This window comes from Betta splendens, chromosome 7 (genome assembly GCF_900634795.4).
Source record: "Betta splendens chromosome 7, fBetSpl5.4, whole genome shotgun sequence".
In the NCBI taxonomy this organism is placed as follows: domain Eukaryota; kingdom Metazoa; phylum Chordata; class Actinopteri; order Anabantiformes; family Osphronemidae; genus Betta; species Betta splendens.
Genome location: NC_040887.2, coordinates 1,658,675 through 1,677,193, shown reverse-complemented (window position 1 = coordinate 1,677,193; position 18,519 = coordinate 1,658,675). Strand labels below are relative to the sequence as shown.

At 50.6% G+C, this 18,519-nt stretch overlaps 3 protein-coding genes across 13 annotated transcripts; 1 reads left to right on the top strand and 2 right to left on the bottom strand.

The window, feature by feature from the left end:
• The first annotated feature begins 43 nt into the window (after positions 1-43).
• On the top strand, positions 44-3,165 carry mbd4 (methyl-CpG binding domain protein 4). 5 transcript variants are annotated; one of them, XM_029155413.3, is made up of 8 exons: positions 44-163; positions 616-903; positions 1,188-1,897; positions 2,239-2,304; positions 2,371-2,520; positions 2,598-2,747; positions 2,825-2,928; positions 3,012-3,165. In XM_029155413.3, exons 2-8 carry the CDS (start codon positions 638-640, stop codon positions 3,084-3,086), a joined length of 1,521 nt encoding a protein of 506 aa, XP_029011246.1. In that variant the 5' UTR covers positions 44-163; positions 616-637; the 3' UTR covers positions 3,087-3,165. The 5 variants fall into 5 exon arrangements, with proteins under 5 accessions (XP_029011246.1, XP_029011250.1, XP_029011249.1 ...); XM_029155417.2 differs by having other exon boundaries at positions 47-163; positions 702-903; positions 1,294-1,897; XM_029155416.2 differs by having other exon boundaries at positions 47-163; positions 702-903.
• A 1,608-nt stretch (positions 3,166-4,773) lies between these two features.
• On the bottom strand, positions 4,774-9,202 carry LOC114858309 (protein disulfide isomerase Creld1). 6 transcript variants are annotated; one of them, XM_029155439.3, is made up of 12 exons: positions 8,778-9,202; positions 8,353-8,409; positions 8,087-8,207; positions 7,926-8,008; positions 7,525-7,635; positions 7,218-7,309; positions 6,869-7,048; positions 6,667-6,762; positions 6,504-6,587; positions 6,321-6,416; positions 6,096-6,236; positions 4,774-6,022 (listed from the first exon to the last, which is right to left on the bottom strand). In XM_029155439.3, the coding sequence occupies exons 3-12, from the start codon at positions 8,204-8,206 to the stop codon at positions 5,802-5,804; spliced, it is 1,224 nt and encodes a 407-aa protein (XP_029011272.1). In that variant the 5' UTR covers position 8,207; positions 8,353-8,409; positions 8,778-9,202; the 3' UTR covers positions 4,774-5,801. The 6 variants fall into 6 exon arrangements, with proteins under 6 accessions (XP_029011272.1, XP_029011268.1, XP_029011267.1 ...); XM_029155435.3 differs by lacking the exon at positions 8,353-8,409 and having other exon boundaries at positions 8,087-8,293; XM_029155434.3 differs by lacking the exon at positions 8,353-8,409 and having other exon boundaries at positions 8,087-8,281.
• Positions 9,203-9,336: 134 nt separating this feature from the next.
• wu:fl23c11 (interleukin-17 receptor C) lies at positions 9,337-18,347 on the bottom strand. Of its 2 annotated transcripts, XM_029155301.3 has the most exons (16): positions 17,839-18,347; positions 16,803-16,830; positions 16,594-16,716; positions 16,390-16,494; positions 15,715-15,827; positions 12,291-12,402; positions 12,182-12,220; positions 11,973-12,106; positions 11,768-11,827; positions 11,627-11,684; positions 11,310-11,533; positions 11,185-11,235; positions 11,060-11,105; positions 10,890-10,985; positions 10,771-10,809; positions 9,337-10,700 (listed from the first exon to the last, which is right to left on the bottom strand). In XM_029155301.3, the coding sequence occupies exons 1-16, from the start codon at positions 18,205-18,207 to the stop codon at positions 9,922-9,924; spliced, it is 2,376 nt and encodes a 791-aa protein (XP_029011134.1). In that variant the 5' UTR covers positions 18,208-18,347; the 3' UTR covers positions 9,337-9,921. The 2 variants fall into 2 exon arrangements, with proteins under 2 accessions (XP_029011134.1, XP_029011135.1); XM_029155302.3 differs by lacking the exon at positions 11,768-11,827.
• Between the last annotated feature and the right edge of the window lie 172 nt (positions 18,348-18,519).

Below are 18,519 nucleotides of genomic sequence, written 5' to 3'. Positions count from 1 at the left end.
CAGCAACAAAAACTAATGTTTGGCGGAAAACCACCTTATCTGGCAACAATCGTGTCACTCCCGTTGCTACTTCCTGCTTCCAGCTGTAGCGTGTGTTTTGTTTTCGTACAGCTGAGTTGCAGTTATTTCTAATGCTAACTTAGATTCAATAATCGTCCTCAGAGTAAGTCAAATCGCCTCTTTATCCTACAGATCTGCAAAAAAGAATGAATAAGATCGAGTTTAAACCGTCACGAACGCTCTATGTAGTGCTACTTGCTTTTGACTGCGTTCAATTTATTGCGTTCACTCGCAATACATGTGTATTATATTAATATGCGATAAACAGAGCGTCACAGAAATAGTAGTACGGTAGAGGTTATTACAAAGCTATAACTAGCGAAACTGTTCCACTCAGCGTTCTCTCTTATTATTAGAGGCTGCTGTTGAAGCTGCCTTAGACTTTATGATTGTAGATAAAGCATGAGCATGGTTATCATCTCCACTTTCTGTTCGGTCCCTATGCAGTGCTCCTTTGAACTGCACTGTACCATCATACTAACTAGATCTGTATCAGATGTGTCTTACAGGGACATGCAGTATGTCACATTCCTGGTGTTGTAAATCCTACTGTAGGTGAAGCTGGCATGTTTGTGTAATGGCTGTGGAAGTAAAAGATCCGCAGCTGGACACTGACTGCTGTGATTCCAAATCCACCACAGCCTCAGCCGGGCCCAGAGAGAAAAACACCCACCCCACTAGCTGCAGCAACCAGCTGGAGCCCAGTGAACCCACAAACACGCAGAGTCACAAGGATGAAAATGATTCATGCCTCACCTCCATGATGCCCCCTGGCTGGGTCAGAGAGGTGAGGCAGAGAAGATCAGGGAGGACTGCGGGCAAACTGGATGTCTATATTACAAGGTGGGGATGTTTTCTTATTATTCACTCTAATATGCTCTGCACTTGTGAAAAATGTTGTGAGTCAGGATGCCCTCAAGGATAATGCCATAAACAGTATTATGCATTATGCACTATGCAGATTGATAGCGTGACAACCACTTTAAAACAGCACCATATCTCCTCTGTACACGTTCTCACAGTTTTAAAGTACTTGGCAGGCAGGTAGTTCCAAGGAAACAGACTTCTTTTGATTTAGCAGATGTCTGCACATGCACAGTGAATAATTCATTTTTGTTTCGTTTAAGTCCTGAAGGGCAGACATTCCGATCAAAAGCATCCCTGCATGCTTTCCTCCTCCAAAATAAAGAAGACATATTAGACATAAGTGTCTTTAACTTTTCCACACCAAAGGAAAAATCCATCACCCGTTCCACGATATCCACCATGCAAGTGAAACGGAGAAGAAAGAAAAAACATGCTGATGGACAAGCGGAGACAACAGATGCAACACAAATTCTGGAGCCACCTCCTAATAAAACTAAAAAAGTCCCTGCCTCCCATAGAATGACTCAAAAAGAAAAGCAGGCAAAAGATGCAAAGCCTATTAGTACTGACTTTATGCTTGATGAGACAGACCCGTGTTGCACACAAGCTGCACCTTTAGCATCAGTGAGTGATGTCAGACCTCAGAACAGGCGGCAGAGAGTGGGGCTGCTGAGAGAGAAGCTTTTCAGACTAGCGACTTCCAGCAGTCACAACACCTTAATTGTTCACGAGGATGAACAATCGGCCCTGCAGCGTCTCCTCCCAAGTTTAAATGTTGAACCTGCCACTGAGAGCGAGTGTGAGGATGAGGACGAACGAGCCAGAGACGAGACACAGATTCACAGCAAAGCTGATGACAGGCTGAGGTCTGAGCTGGAGGCTGATGCTGACAGTCAGCAGCATGTGGAAGACGAGGTGTTACCTGACAACACAGGCAGGAGCTCCACACCAGTGAGAGAATCCCAGAATAGTAAGTTAAATCTGCATCGCCTGACAGTTTGTGAAAGGAGCAATTTACCATAGTTTACCCTGCTTCTGTTTATTAAGGAAAGTTTTATCAATTTCCTTAAAAAAGAAAAAAAACAGGCCAGGTTGTATTTATGGAGCATCTGACTGCCATCGCTCTTACTCTTATATATCTTACTTTTACATATCTTACAAAACAATGTCAATTATTAAATATTGATTGGTATATTATTATTATTAATGCATGTAGGTTAACAGAATGTGGTGTAAACTGAATTTCACAAATATTTTTGGATACATTTTCTGTCCTTTACACTTCTCCATCATCGTTTTCTGCTTCACTAGGGTCCAAGGGCCTGGAAGATAAACGCAAAACAAGCCCCTATTTCAGTAGCAAGTCCTTCAGAGACGGTAACGTCTGACTCCTCTTCAGCAAAAACACAGCTTCTGTATGTTTGTGACTGAAGGTGCATGTAGTCTGTGTGTGCGCAGGTCTTAGTCCACCCAGGAGAAAGGCCTTTAGGAAATGGACACCCCCTCGTTCCCCATTCAACCTCGTACAGGAGACCCTTTTCCATGACCCCTGGAAGCTGCTGGTAGCCACCGTGTTTTTGAACAAGACCAGTGGTAACGTCTTTGCTACATTTTGGACATTGTACTGGCTTTTTGTGTGCGTGTCATTGATTTTTTTATGAACACTCCAGGGAAGATGGCTATTCCTGTCCTGTGGCAGTTCTTCGAGCGCTACCCATCTGCGGAGGTGACCCGGGAGGCCGACTGGAAGCCCATGTCTGAACTTATGAAGCCGCTGGGTCTGTACGAGCTCAGAGCCAAGACGCTCATCCGCTTCTCAGGTAAGTGGACGCGTCTCCTTCTTATTGCTGTTTGTGAACAGAGGCAAGAAATGCCTCATGATCTTTCTTTCCTGTAGATGAATATGTGACTAAACAGTGGCGTTATCCCATTGAGCTGCATGGGATCGGGAAGTACGGCAACGACTCCTACAGGATCTTCTGTGTGGGAGAGTGGAGACAAGTGAGAACATCGGCAGCTGCTCTGCACTGTTACAATCAATAATGCTCCTTCAGCTTTATTTATTGGTGTTTTGATTTTAACAGGTGATTCCTGAAGATCACATGCTAAACAAATACCACGCGTGGCTGTGGGAGAACCATGAAAGCCTTGGAATCTAATCTTGAGGAACCAGTAGTTGTGTAATGAAGCTCTAGGATCAGTGGAATCTTTTACTCAATAAAAGCATTATTCAGCAAAGTGTGGTTTGTTGTTATGCTTAGATGAGGTCCAGAGACACGTTGGTTTGTTCACTGCCACAGCATTATAAGCATCATTTTATGGGGGGGGTTGTCTGGCAACTGTTGCCATGGCAAAGCACACAAAACCAGCAGGCAGGCTCTACACTAACTAGCAGTTACAGCTGTCACAGTACAGTGGTTTAGTACATGTACATGACTTTGTATTCATTCAGTTTTTGACCTTTTTTCACTTTTTATGACTTTATTAACAACAGCTGAGCTTTCAAAAGATAATTCAATCACTCAAGATTTGACACTTTGGGAAGTTGATTTCTGATTGGCTTTGGATTTGTCTTTGTCTGGGGGACAAACAGCAGAAACAGCTTGAACCTGAACTACAAAATGAAAATAAGTAAGAAAATCCAGCTTTTTTTCATGCATCTTATTCTATAATGGAAATATTACAAACGTAGTGATTGTGTTTATCGTCCCCACAGCTGCCATCTCGTTACCTTCCATCCCCGTGTGCATTCCTGCTAACACACGACCCGTCAGACGGAGCCACTGGCTCGTGGTCCCTCCCACCACTTTCCCACTGATTGCATTCTGCTCCAGCAACCAGGTGCATGCAAATAAGATTCACTGACACGAGTTACTGCACCTTGTCTTGTTTCATGGCTGCAGCACGATGGCAGATCAATCATTAATAAATGCTTCTTCTTCTCAGACTATTCCAAGACTGAACCCTTTACTTCCACCTTTTGTCCAAAAACGCACAGTGAGTCTAGAAACATCAGCTGTTCACCACCACAACCAGCAGAGGGCGCTGACCATGCAGAGAACAGAGCATTACAGGTACAGGATCAAAGTCTCACCGCTGTCTCTTACTGAAAACGGCTGATGCCACTTTTGCTTTTAGAAGTCATCAAGTGTGGCGTAAACCCTTCTATGGAACCAGCACTGAGAAAGAAGAGTACAGGTAAAACCTTATGCTGTTTTCATTCTAAACGCTTCACCTCAATTACCAGAAAATACTCATATTGTTTGTTGTGTCACTTCACTGTAGGAGGGACTTGCGGGAGCAGCTAAAGAGGCAGATTGAGCAGAAACGAGCAGCGCTGAAGCTGCAGCTGGCCAGTGAAGCCAAGGAGGCAGAGGATGTGTGTGAAGTGGACCGTCTGGTTCTGTCCAGTGAGAGAGAGCAAAGGCTCCAACGCCGCAAAGCTATGACAGCGTACAGAGACCAAAACAAGACGGTACAGTCCTGCACAGCGAGCATCGGCTGCTCAAGCTGCTGTGTTGATTCTGCTCTCAGACTACAGCGTAGCAAGTGTTGACAGTGTGTGTGTGTGTGTGTGTGTGTGTGTGTGTGTGTGTGTGTGTGCAGCTAATGGAGCAGCGGTGGAGGGACAAAGCACTATCACGCTCCCAGGAGGCCCTGAAGGAGAAAGAGCTGCTGCAGCTCAACCCCATTAACTGGAGTGGAACTCTGAAATAGACAGGCCTCAACATCCTGAGACAAAATGTCTGAAGAGAGACTCCTGCAAACGAGCAACATGCAATTCTGTAAAATGAAGGTTAAAACAAGAAGTTTGACACTAACAAAGCTGGAAAAATCAAATAAATATTAAGATAAGTCTGACCTTTTATTTAAAGGAATGATCTATAACAATGAGTCTGGACAACTTCCCACACAAGGAGAATCAAAGATGAATGAGTTGAATGGATGATTCTTGAAGTGATTCTTCACTGACTTTCTAAAATGATGCTACCATTTGTTAGAATACACACAAAATACACAGTAAACTGCAAAAGCAACATATGATACACATCTTACAATAAATATTGCTTTCCAAATAAATTAAAGGCAACGGAAAAGTGACTTGCATCATCCAGGATACAGCTGGTGTGGACTGAAGAACATTCCCTCAAAGATAAAGTGGCTAAAGAGCTGCTGATCGAACTGATCGTAAAGTCAATCTTTCATGCGAAACGAAGGCAAAGTAAAACATACAGTGTATTTCCTTTCATTCTAAATCCTATTGTCATGCATTACATCTAAAAAGGAGTCATTCAGGAAGTAAGGAGGTAAAAGGTCAGTCTGTGAACATAATCACTGGATCCCAGCTGAAATATCCCAGAGCTGCTTTAGAAAGTAACTCAACCCAGCAAGAAGCGCAAGTCTTGTCACCTGACATTCAGACAATGCACCAACCTCTGCCTCAGAGCCTTTACGTGATGAAAAATAACCCACGTGATGTCTGGAGGTTTAGATTGTGTGGAAAAAGACGGTTCATGACAGACGTTAAAGCCAGAAAACACATCCAAATGCATAATAGGGTTCAACAATCAGAAGTGGGCTTCGTGTTACCCTTGCTCCCAACCAAGTTGAGGTAGGGATGGAGTTCTGTTCCCTTATATCAGTGCAGTGTAAGCTTTGTTATTTCCTCTTCGGGAATCCTGACTTCAAAACCTTCAAGTTCTCATGTATTCCTGCAATATCCTATTAAATCATAAATATCACAAGCCCTTTCAAGTAAACCCCCAAACTAAAAGAAATCCCTGAAGGCTAGCATCGTGGCGAGTCTCCACCTCCATCGGAGTCTCAGTCTCCCATCTGATATTCCAGGGTCCTTTTCCTGATTTCTGTGCGACCTAGCGACCCTTAAGGAAGCCGTCCAGCATGTAATCCCCCTTTTCCGTCAGCCAGTATCCAGCCATAGCAGCAACACCACCAATAAAAATGGCAGTGAAAACCATGTCACCCTTCGCAGCCAGCGTAGCCAGGGCACAGATTACAACACCAAAGAACATCTGCTGCAGCACCAGGACCTCATCGTCCGTCATGTCATCAAACAGGCCTTTCTCCGGACCAGCTGTGGACGACAAGGACAGAAAGATCGGGACTCAACCAGTAGTTCCAATATATTTACTGCTCTAGTTGCTCACCAGGAGGCTGATTCTCCACACATATGCTGTCCCTCCTGATGAATCCATCAGCACAGTCACAGTGAAATGAGCCTTCCTCGTTGATGCAGGCCTCATTGAGTCCTGGACACGCTATTGCACGTTCACTACATTCATCGATATCTGTGACAGTAAAACCAGTGTTAAAAAGGGAATTGGGAGAAGAGGAGGAGCTTAAACATCAGAGTTTTACCAACATGAGCTTACCAAGACACTTGGCCCCTTTCAGTCTATAGCCGCGTGAACATTTCTTGCAGCGGGCAGGACCACTACCCATGCATCCCACACAGGCCTGGTCACAGCCTGCACACACCAGACAAAGACAATAACCACAACATGCAAAGAATGCCTTCACAGAAAACAAAACCTTAACTACATAAAGCCGCCTACCTCTGCATTCATACGATCCGTCTGTGTTGTGGCAGTACGTGTTAGAAGGACAACGAGCCAGCTCTGTACCACACTCGTCAATGTCTAAAAGGCATAAAGGGCAGTCTAAAAACACACATCCAGACACAGAGCACATCAGAGTTACCTGACGTGTCATACTCACCCACACACTTGTTGTCATGAAGGATCCAGCCAGGTTTGCAGTCCAGGCATTTGTAATCCTGTGGCCCTGAACATTTCTTACACGAGTGGTAGCAAGCTGCAAAGGAACGGACGTAGCAACATAGAAAATGAAAAATAGTCCATTATAGGGTCAACCTATAAAAGCATCTACAGTACCTAGAGCAGCGTCTGAACTAGGGTACCTGCACAGGCTCCCGTGCTTTCATTGGAGCTTTTCTCTCTGTAGTAGCCATCGGCACAGGTCTGGCAGAGGTGACCAGAGTATCCAGGATCACACACACACTCTCCATCTCCCAGACGAGTCCCCTCCCCCTCACAGCGCCCAAGACCTCCACACACACCACCAGCACCTGATGGACATTCTGTGTTACAGGAACATTCTGTTAGTGGAACTCTTACCAAAACAAAACTCTACATGTACATCCTTTGTTAGATGGAATAACCATCTGCTACCATGTGTGTGTGTGTGTGTGTGTGTGTGTGTGTGTGTGTGTGTGTGTGTGTGTGTGTGTGTGTGTGTGTCTTTCACACCTTTGCAGTCAGGTCCAAAGTGTCCAGGTGGACAACAAAGTCTCAGCTCCTGTATGCACAGCCACTCATAGAGGTCTGGTGCCTCCTGCTGCCTAATGACATGTCAGGAGGAGAGAGTTTGTAAAGCATTACAGATTCATAACATTTTCAACTTTTACATAATGTCTCCTGACACATCTGTATACGGTGATATTAGACCCCAAAGGATCCCAACAGATCATTTGGGGTCTAGTAACACCATATACAGATGTGCCAGACCTGATGTCAGTCAGTGTGATGACAGGGCTTATCCCCAAACCATCTTTACCTGTGGAACCACCACGTCTCAACTTGGTCCTCTATCTGCTCCAGCAGGCGGTTACATTCAAAATCTGTTTTCTCACAAGCTGCTTCTACTATTTCTAAGAGACGAGTTTCACTGGGGAAAAAATAAAAATCCAACAAACAAATGTTAAACATCCCATTCAAAAACATCACACAAACGTGCAGAAAAGGAAACTGAAACAGTCTGATTTTGATTTACAGGAAGTGCAGACAAATACTGAGTATTTAAACAAACACAAACAAGTCACATCTTTTGTGTATTTGTTAAACATGAGTGCAAAAAGTGACTGGATTCACAAACTGGTGCGCCTCAAACATATACTTTTAAATGTGTAGCTGCAGGTTCGACAACACACTTGCTACTGCTCCAGACCGGGTTCTTACCTGCGTGCATATTTGGCCAACTTCTCCTCCTCCCAGGCCGTGTTACCGCCCCCAAAGTTCTTGTTTGCTGTTCTCTCTAAACCCTGGAAGAGACAACTTCAGAGCTCAGAATGACTTGGCTCAACAAAACGAGCATGACAGGACGGCCATTACTACAATACCTTAATGAAGCTCTCTGTGAGCTTTCTGCAAGTCTGGCATGACGCCGTCTGGACTTTGCCCACAGAGAACTCAGAGAGAAGCACCAGCGCAGGCAGGAACGGCCAGACGCCCCACATCATCCTCCAGAGGAGACCACACACAGATGGCTTCACAGTTAAACACTGGGCTGCAGTCAGCACACTTTCACACCTGGACTACACAAATAACTGGCAGAAGTTAGAAAATGCGGGTACATTAATGTGTAATAATATTAATTTTATCAAACCTTCAGGACTGTGATAATTCTGTTTGATTGAGGTCAGAGCATTCAATTAAAAGGTGTCTATGACGGTAAACAAATAAACACAATGAATGAATAAACACACCACTGACAACTGAATAAATATTTATTTAATTTTGCAGGAGATGCTTTAAATCAAGGAGCAGAGGCTGCATCCATCCACCGTTAGCTTAGCATTAGCATGGCTAGCTCAGCATCAGCACCACAAGCTAGCAGCCTGCCTAGCTGGGTAGTTAGCTGTTAGCTGTAGCTAACGTGTCCTCATGGTCTACCAGTGTCTCCGCGGTGTCTTATTCTCACAAACTCAGCATCAGCGACGGTTGCCCACGAGTGTATGTTTAATCGTAAGTGAAACACTGACTGTGGCTGCTGTACATTAGCCTTTGTTGGCTAACGTGTCCATAACTCACCTCACTGCGCTGACGGCGGCTGCGCCACTGACTGACTGCTGATTGTCTGTTTGCCTGCTGGTTCGTACAGAGTAGGCAGCGTTTCACATGTTGACCTGAGCATTTACCGGTGGGTCCAGCTCGTCGTGACCTGCTGGCTGAGGAGTGGCTGGCTAGCTAGCTAGCTAGCTACATGTAGCTAGCCGCTGGCGGTGGTGCGGCTCAGACGGGATGGACGAGTCGACAGCTTCCAGCTGCTTCTCCTGCAGCTCATCCACGCAGGACGTTCGGCACCGCCCAAACCCGCTGGGACCCGCTGCACCGACCAATCACTCAGCAAAAAGCGGTGCTGGTCCCAGAACACAGACACTGGTTTATAGGAACTACAGCCCGCACACACGGTCACACTCAGCTGCCTTCGAATCATTGAATGAACAGACGCTGTTTGTCTGTGAAGATGCTGTGAAGGTTTGTCCTGAAAATGGATTTAAGTTTCCTCATGGTTTACTAAAACAAAGTGTTTGAATTTCAACGCCTTCCAGGAAGAACAGAGCAGAAGCGTCAGCTCTGTAGTCAAATATACCAAGGTAGCAGTTACTTTAATGTGTGACCCACTCACAAAACTACATTTACACGAATAGAGAAAAGACGGACACACAGAGAAAACAATGCAAACATATGAAAACATCTACATCCTTCTGTGTTAAATGAATGACCCTGTTGAATGAAGACACTTGTTTGATACTTATCACACCAAGACTCAGGACAATTCTTCATACAGTTTGAGTCTTTTAACGACGGACAACACAGTATAAAAGTCTCACCCTGCAAAACCGCCAACGTCCATAAACCCTCAAGATGTGCACAGTAGGTAGAAAACTGACAGCTTATTCTGATTGGGTTCTTTCATATTCAGGGAATAAATGCAGAACGTGAAACCAATCTGTCAAACGTAAACAGGCTTATTTCCAGATGAACCCAGCAGCAGTGTTTCAGTGAGTCTCTCCTGCTCTGGTTTAGTAGCCAGTGGTTCTCAGCGTGATACTGTTCAACACGTGAAACACACCAGACCTAAAAATGCCAAAGCTGAAAACAGAGGACTGGTCTCATGTCGTTACTGGCCCATTATCCCAAAGGTGCAGTTTGGTGCAGGAGCTCCGTGGGGTCAGAGCCAAACCCTGTCACTGAGCTTGGGGCTGGCGTCGGGGCTGGAGGGGGGGGTCAGCATACAGGGCTGCAGGGGCACCGTCTCCCCCTCCTCTGCTCGGCCGTGGGACACGCCCGCGAGGCGCAGCACCGCCGTCCCCGCCGTGAAGCTGGCCAGGCCGCTGGCCAGCGCGCGGGACGCCATCCTGAGCCCCCCCGCCCGCCTCCGCCGGGCCGCGGCCGAGGCCGCCTGCCGGGCCCCGGCCAGCTCCGTCAGGAAGCCCAGGCTCTGGGAGGGGAGGCTGTAAAGGTGAAGCCCGCGGAACAGTTGTGGCAGCGGCCGGAAGCCGCCCGGGGGCTCGGGTGGGAGGGACTCAAACTGCACCAGGGTGAAGCGTTCGCCGGCGCGGCCCTGTAGGTAGTCGGCCAGAACGCAGCTCAGCGAGGCGCTGAACACGTCCCCCGAGGCCTGAAGGCGCGCCCTCCCCTTCGCCTCCTCCTCCTCCGCGTCCCTGCTCCTCCGGCTGCAGCCGTGGGCGCCCCACTCCTCCGCCCGGATCCAGGCGGCCTGCGTCAGGACCAGCACCACCTTGCCCCCTTGTCTCTTGAGTTGGTCCAGCCGTGAGTGGAGCCAGGGGACGGGGCCCAGCGCGCCCAGCTCCGCCTGGCTCCACAGGTCCAGAGACACGCTGAAACCCAGGGCCCGGAGCGATGAGCCCAGGTGGCACATGAGCCCCGGCAGCGCCTTGTCATCATCGGGGGGGTAGAGCAGGACCACGTGACCGCCACCCACGGCGCCTGAAACAGGGCGAAATGCGTTAGCATCAGTCTCCACTGAGCGTGTGATAAACAGCAGCTGGTTCTGAACCTTTAACATCTTCTTCCTTCAGCCATCTCCACACGTAGCCTAAAACCCAAACAGAGCAAACATGAGGCCTTGGACTAAGATGCCACGGTTGTTTATGGACCTACAGACTGAGCACTGACCCTTCAGGACCCCTTGAACCAGGTAGGCTCCCAGCACGGCCAAACCCACGAGCAGCAGGGCGAGCAGCACCGACAGGCCCCACCTCCAACGGGACGCTGCCGACACCAGCGCGTTAGACGGCGCCGCGAATGTGCTGCTGGGTCACACTCACTCACAGTAATAGACTTACCTGCAAACGGGCAATATGGCTCCAAGTAGGACGAGTTCATCCTGATCTGAAAAAATAAAAAACGAAGAGAAGCCGTGAAGCGAGACGTCAGACAGGAAGCAGCCTTTGTTTTCCTCCCGCTTTACCTGTAGACAAAGCAGAGGATGCGCCGTGGCGTTGAACTCTCCCGACTGACTCTGAAAAGCGAAAGCAAAGGTGAAAGTGACTTCGTTTAACAGAAATGAGCCTGATGAGCGAAGCCGGTTCCTACCCAGTGTGTGCTGCCCGTCACCGTCCAGGCCCGGTGGCCCAGCAGCGCCTGTCTGGAGCCCGTCACCTCCTGGCACTCGCCTCCCACCGCGTCCTTCTTGCAGAGCCACACCTCCGCCTCCAGCCTGCAGGGGGCGCTCACGTTCCAGAGCAGCGCCGTGTGCGTCCCTGCCGCGAACTGCGCCATCGTCACAAACACGTTCTTCTGCATTCTTTCATGTGCTTCTGAAAAAGCAGAGGGTTTGTGTTGTGAGAGTGTGCGGTCACATGTCGCCAGGCAGAAGCGCAGACCTGAGGTTAGGAGCCACAACTCTTCACCTTGCTGGTCTTTGAATGGGCAGACGTTTCTCCGAATGTCCTTGTCGTTCCACCACACCTGAAAAAGGGTTCATGTTCGTTTAGTCGTGTTAAAGCGCCTCGCGCTGCTGTGTCGCCTTCTGTAACTAAACCTGTCGCTACCTGGAAGCAGAGACACGGCACGACGAGATTCAAAGAAATGTTCATGTCCTTTCCTTTGGGCTGCGAAGGAAGACAAACCGTTACACACACACGAACGCGCACGCACGCACGCACGCACGCACACACACACACACACACACACACACACACACACACACACACACACACACACACACACACGTGGTTTCAGACAAAAGGAACTGACACATTTACGTGTGACTCCATGCGGGTCGTCCCAGAACATCTGGCACATGAACTGGGTCTGGCTGGGTTCTGGGCCGACCAGCTCCAGGTGGACCCGCTCTCTCTCATGGTCCAGCACAACTCTGAGCCTGGGAGCTACGACACAAGACGGCCGCTGTCAGATCGCTTTCACTCGACTCACAGAAGCAGTCATGACAACCAGCGCCTTACCATCACAGTCCTTCACGGTGTCTGTGTGTTGTAGGCAAACTGGAAGAAGCAGAGGAAGATGATCAGAGCGCTCACCAGCAGCTCAGCGTCTGCTCCACCGCACACTCACCGTCCTCCAGCGACGGCACGGTGATGGTTCGGACGCTGCTGCTTCTGTTTGAGGACACGTCCACCTCCACAGCACTGTCAAACAGCAGCCGCTGCTTCAGCACCAGCTGCACCTGAACACAACCGGCAGAAACCGTGTGAGGTTTGAGGCCACGTTGTCGTGAACGTGTGAGGTTTGAGGCCACGTCGCGTGAACGTGTGAGGTTTGAGGCCACGTCGCCTGAACGAGTGAGGTTTGAGGCCACGTCGCGTGAACGTGTGGGGTTTGAGGCCACGCCTAGTGAACGTGTGAGGTTTGAGGCCACGCCGTGTGAACGTGTGAGGTTTGAGGCCACGGTGGCGTGAACGCGTGAGGTTTGAAGCCACGCCGCGTGAACGCGTAAGGTTTGAGGCCACGCCGCGTGAACGCGTGAGGTTTGAGGCCACGTTGGCGTGAACGTGTAAGATTTGAGGCCACGTTGGCGTGAACGTCTGAGATTTGAGGCCACGTTGGCGTGAACGTGTGAGGTTTGAGGCCACGTTGGCGTGAACGTGTGAGGTTTGAGGCCACGTTGGCGTGAACGTGTGAGGTTGGAGTCCACGTGGCGTGAACGCGTGAGGTTTGAGGCCACGTTGTCGTGAACGCGTGAGGTTTGAGGCCACGTTGTCGTGAACGTGTGAGGTTTGAGGCCACGTCACGTGAACGTGTGAGGTTTGAGGCCACGTCACGTGAACGTGTGAGGTTTGAGGCCACGTTGGCGTGAACGTGTGAGGTTTGAGGCCACGCCGCGTGAACGCGTGAGATTTAAGGCCACGTTGGTGTGAACGTGTGAGATTTGAGGCCACGTCGGCGTGAACGCGTGAGGTTTGAGGCCACGTTGGCGTGAACGTGTGAGATTTGAGGCCACGTCGCGTGAACGTGTAAGGTTTGAGGCCACGCCGCGTGAACGCGTGAGGGTTTGAGGCCACGTTGGCGTGAACGTGTAAGATTTGAGGCCACGTTGGCGTGAACGTGTGAGATTTGAGGCCACGCCGCGTGAACGCGTGAGATTTAAGGCCACGTTGGTGTGAACGTGTGAGATTTGAGGCCACGTCGGTGTGAACGCGTGAGGTTTGAGGCCACGTTGGCGTGAACGTGTGAGATTTGAGGCCACGTCGCGTGAACGTGTAAGGTTTGAGGCCACGCCGCGTGAACGCGTGAGGTTTGAGGCCACGTTGGCGTGAACGTGTAAGATTTGAGGCCACGTTGGCGTGAATGTGTGAGATTTGAGGCCACGTTGGCGTGAACGTGTGAGATTTGAGGCCACGCCGCGTGAACGCGTGAGGTTTGAGGCCACGCCGCGTGAACGCGTGAGGTTTGAGGCCACGTTGGCGTGAACGTGTAAGATTTGAGGCCACGTTGGCGTGAACGTCTGAGATTTGAGGCCACGTTGGCGTGAACGTGTGAGGTTTGAGGCCACGTTGGCGTGAACGTGTGAGATTTGAGGCCACGTTGGCGTGAACGTGTGAGGTTGGAGTCCACGTGGCGTGAACGCGTGAGGTTTGAGGCCACGTTGTCGTGAACGTGTGAGGTTTGAGGCCACGTCACGTGAACGTGAGGTTTGAGGCCACGTCACGTGAACGTGTGAGGTTTGAGGCCACGCCGCGTGAACGCGTGAGGTTTGAGGCCACGTTGGTGTGAACGTGTGAGATTTGAGGCCGCGTCGCGTGAACGCGTGAGGTTTGAGGCCACGTTGGCGTGAACGCGTGAGGTTTGAGGCCACGTTGGCGTGAACGCGTGAGATTTGAGGCCACGTCGCGTGAACGTGTGAGGTTTGAGGCCACGTCGCGTGAACGTGTGAGGTTTGAGGCCACGCCGCGTGAACGCGTGAGGTTTGAGGCCACGTTGGCGTGAACGTGTGAGATTTGAGGCCACGTTGGCGTGAACGTGTGAGATTTGAGGCCACGTTGGCGTGAACGTGTGAGATTTGAGGCCACGTCGCGTGAACGTGTGAGGTTTGAGGCCACGCAGCGTGAACGTGTGAGGTTTGAGGCCACGCCGTGTGAACGTGTGAGGTTTGAGGCCACGTTGGCGTGAACGTGTGAGATTTGAGGCCACGTTGGCGTGAACGTGTGAGATTTGAGGCCACGTTGGCGTGAACGTGTGAGGTTGGAGTCCACGTGGCGTGAACGCGTGAGGTTGGAGTCCACGTGGCGTGAACGCGTGAGGTTTGAGGCCACGTTGTCGTGAACGTGTGAGGTTTGAGGCCACCCCGCGTGAACGTGTGAGGTTTGAGGCCGCCCCGCGTGAACGTGTGAGGTTTGAGGCCACGTTGTCGTGAACGTGTGAGGTTTGAGGCCACGTTGTCGTGAACGTGTGAGGTTTGAGGCCACGTGGCGTGAACGCGTGAGGTTTGAGGCCACGTTGGCGTGACGTGAGGTTTGAGGCCACGTGCGTGAACGTGTGAGGTTTGAGGCGGCCAACGTCGCGGTGAACGTAGTTGAGGTTTGAGGCCACGCCGTGTGAACGTGTGAGGGTGCGGAAGAGTTGAGGCCACGCCCGTGAAACGTCTAGGTTTGAGGCCACGCCTGGCGTGAACGTGTGAGGTTTGGGCCACGTGGCGTGAACTGGTGAGATTTGAGGCCACGTTGGCGTGAACGTTGATGAGATTGGATTTTGGGCCACGTGGCGTGAACGTGTGAGGTTTGAGGCCACGTTGCGTGAACGCGTGAGGTTTGAGGCCACGTTGTCGTGAACGTGTGAGGTTTGAGGCCACCCCGCGTGAACGTGTGAGGTTTGAGGCCGCCCCGCGTGAACGTGTGAGGTTTGAGGCCACGTTGTCGTGAACGTGTGAGGTTTGAGGCCACGTTGTCGTGAACGTGTGAGGTTTGAGGCCACGTGGCGTGAACGCGTGAGGTTTGAGGCCACGGTGGCGTGAACGTGTGAGGTTTGAGGCCACGCCGCGTGAACGCGTGAGGTTTGAGGCCACGTGGCGTGAACGTGAGGTTTGAGGCCGCGCCACAGGAACGTGTGAGGTTTGAGGCCACGTCGCGTGAACGTGTGAGGTTTGAGGCCATGTTGCGTGAACGTGTGAGGTTTGAGGCCATGTTGCGTGAACGTGTGAGGTTTGAGGCCACGCTGCGTGAACGCGTGAGGTTTGAGGCCGCGCCACAGGAACGTGTGAGGTTTGAGGCCACGTCGCGTGAACGTGTGAGGTTTGAGGCCATGTTGCGTGAACGTGTGAGGTTTGAGGCCATGTTGCGTGAACGTGTGAGGTTTGAGGCCACGCCGCGTGAACGCGTGAGGTTTGAGGCCGCGCCACAGGAACGTGTGAGGTTTGAGGCCACGTTGCGTGAACGTGTGAGGTTTGAGGCCACGCTGCGTGAACGTGTGAGGTTTGAGGCCACGCTGCGTGAACGTGTGAGGTTTGAGGCCATGTCGCCTGAACGTGTGCAGGAGGACGTACCATCTGCGTGGCCGGATGCGACGGGCGGCGCCACGAGGAGGCGCTCGGGGTGAACTCTATCCTCATGTTGAGTGGGCTCATGACTGGGCTGCTGAGACACACACCCAGAACCACTGGAAACAGGACACAGACACTGATCAGAACGTACCATTCAAACAAGCTTTGCTGGTAGAGAAACAGATCACAGTCTCTATGAATATGCAGAAACGAACACATCCAGTTAATGACAACAGGCCAGTGTTTGCTCAGCTCTGTGACAGAAACAACCCAGTCTGTGTAAATACATCTGACACGTTCTGTCCTTCACACCTGACTCGTCCTCTCAATCACTCCTCATTTGAGCTGTGCTCTCAGGTGCTTCACGTCTTTTTTGAAGGATAGAAGCTGTGTTTCTCATCTTCTAAATTATTTCCCTCTAGGAAAAATAACGTTTTTTCTTTCTTGAATAACAACCAAGGCTCTTAACCAATATATGTGTATGACATCAATCATGTGCTTATGGCGCACACTTCTGTTCTCTGTTGATCTAAACCTCATCAACTGACACAATCAATAAAACAATAAACTGTCTACAGCTCAAAACTCCTACGACCCCTGAACTCATCTCCACTGCGTCGTTCGAACCTCCACACACAGCAGACCTGCGGAGGTGGTTTAGTGTTTCATCACTTGTACCTGCTGACTTATGAGCGCTGCCTTCTGCCGTGTCGAGCTTGTCGCTGGACTCCTCCTCATCGCCGTGGAACTCAAACTCTCCAGAAACGTCGAGTCCACGATCCACTTCAGCAGCAGCATGTGAGACGGGGTCACAGTCAGTGACAGAGCAGGCACGAGAAGCACGCAGGTCGCCGCTAACTGAACTATGATGCAGGAAGTCACCTCGCAGCGAGACGGTGATCTGCAGGCAGGGATGACAGTCGTGCGCGTCTGCGCAGCACAGAAGCACCTGGAGCCCCACATCGCTCACGTCCACGGACTCGCTGGAGTCGAGACACAGAGAAGCTGTGGAACCAAGCGCACGGGTGTCAGGTCGCGGGCAGAACCGCTGCTGGGAATGTGCTGCTCCCACAGGACGTTAGCGTTATTACCTGGGCTCACGCGGCAGTCACTCAAACCCTGAGGACAGAAAAGGCGTTGATGAGAACTGACGCGGATACTTTCACCAACCTGTTCTACACAGAAGCACAGCGAGCGGCAGATGGACTGAGAAGCTGCAGCCTGACGCGCAGCCGTGGAGCGCCGTTCAGCTAGTTCTATTCAAACACGCAGCCGTCGATGTCGTGCAGAACCTTCTGTCGCTACTTCCTGTATTTGTGGGAACAGCCTGAGCGCCGTGGGCTCCTGTGGGCGTTTGTCACTGGAAGGTGAAAACGCATTCACGCACAAACATTAGAACTCCGCTCCGACGAGGACGCGGCAGCGTTTCATCAGCATTCAGTGAAACCGCGAGCAGCGTCGCGGACAGAAGCTTCTGCGTGAACGTGAGGCTGCGTGCGTCGGTCGGAGCCCACGGAACCATTGCTGCTGTTAGTTACACGGACTGAGTGAATCAGCTTCCAGACACATATGACACCATACGAACTAGTCGGGGCTGGGCCTTGTTTGTCTTTGGGGAATTCTTGCGCTGAGCGTGAGCTGGAAACGCATCCGTGGAGTGCGGTTTCACGCTGCAGCGCGCGGTGAATTAGTAATGGACATTCACCTGTGATCCGTCTCCTCATCCAAATATTAAACAGATTCTGCCTTCTATTATTACACATATCACCTGACTTCAACCTTCATACACGATAATAAACAGCATCATTTATAATGGATGGCTCCTGTAAAGGGTCTAAAATGTAGCCTGTACAAGGTTCCAAAAAGGTCCTATAGGTTCTATATAGTCTTGTACTAAACAATACTGTACTGACAAAGGTAAAAATATATAGTTATACAAGTATTTATCACCTAAACCTGACTAGTAACCAGTACTGTACCACATTTCCCCGGAACCTTACGTGCAGTATCTGAAATGCCTTTAAACGCACGTAGCGGAGAGAACGTCCCAGCTCTGCTCGTTTTCTCACACTTAGAGCTGAACATGTGACTCACGTCCGGCTCTTCGCACAGTCCAGGCTGTTTTACCTCGCTGCAGGTGACTTCAGGTGCGTCTCGGTTCACCGTCTCCAGGCTCGTCGCCGTAAACAGGCTGAGGCGCAGCACGAGGAGGGCGACGGGCACGCGGAGCAGCGTGGGAGCCATTCCACGGCGTCCGCGGATCCGCCGCGTCAGCGAAGGTCGCAGTCCGAGCTCGGAGTCCCCGCTAGTTCCCCGCGACCCATGGCCTCCACGCGCCGCTGCGCTCCCGCGTGTGAAGCGGGGCGTGTGAGCAGCTGTTACCTGTTCAGGTGGAGTGGGACGACGAGAACCTGTCACGTGCGCAACAAGTCTGAGCTTGGCCGAGGAGTCGCAGCGGCGCTGCCGCAGAATCTGCGACACTATCTGTTGTAACATGTGTAAGAACAACTCAGGCGACAGCAGAAGGTCAAATACGTGGAGGAATATTTGTCTCACTACGGTGATGTTGTCGTGGAGAGGGTTGGGCCTAATGTCAGCTCAGTGTGAACACGGTGTCAATCAAGTGCTGAATCTGCATCTGAGCGTGTGAAGCACCTTTGGACCCGCTTCCAACTAATGTCGGGCCTGACGTGTTTTTTGGCCTTTTTCCAGTTTTATTAAGTTCAATCATTAACACAAATATTCAGTGAATGAAAGTTTGATCTCAGGCCTTTGTTGCTGCTGATCACCTGCTGAGTGATTAAGGTG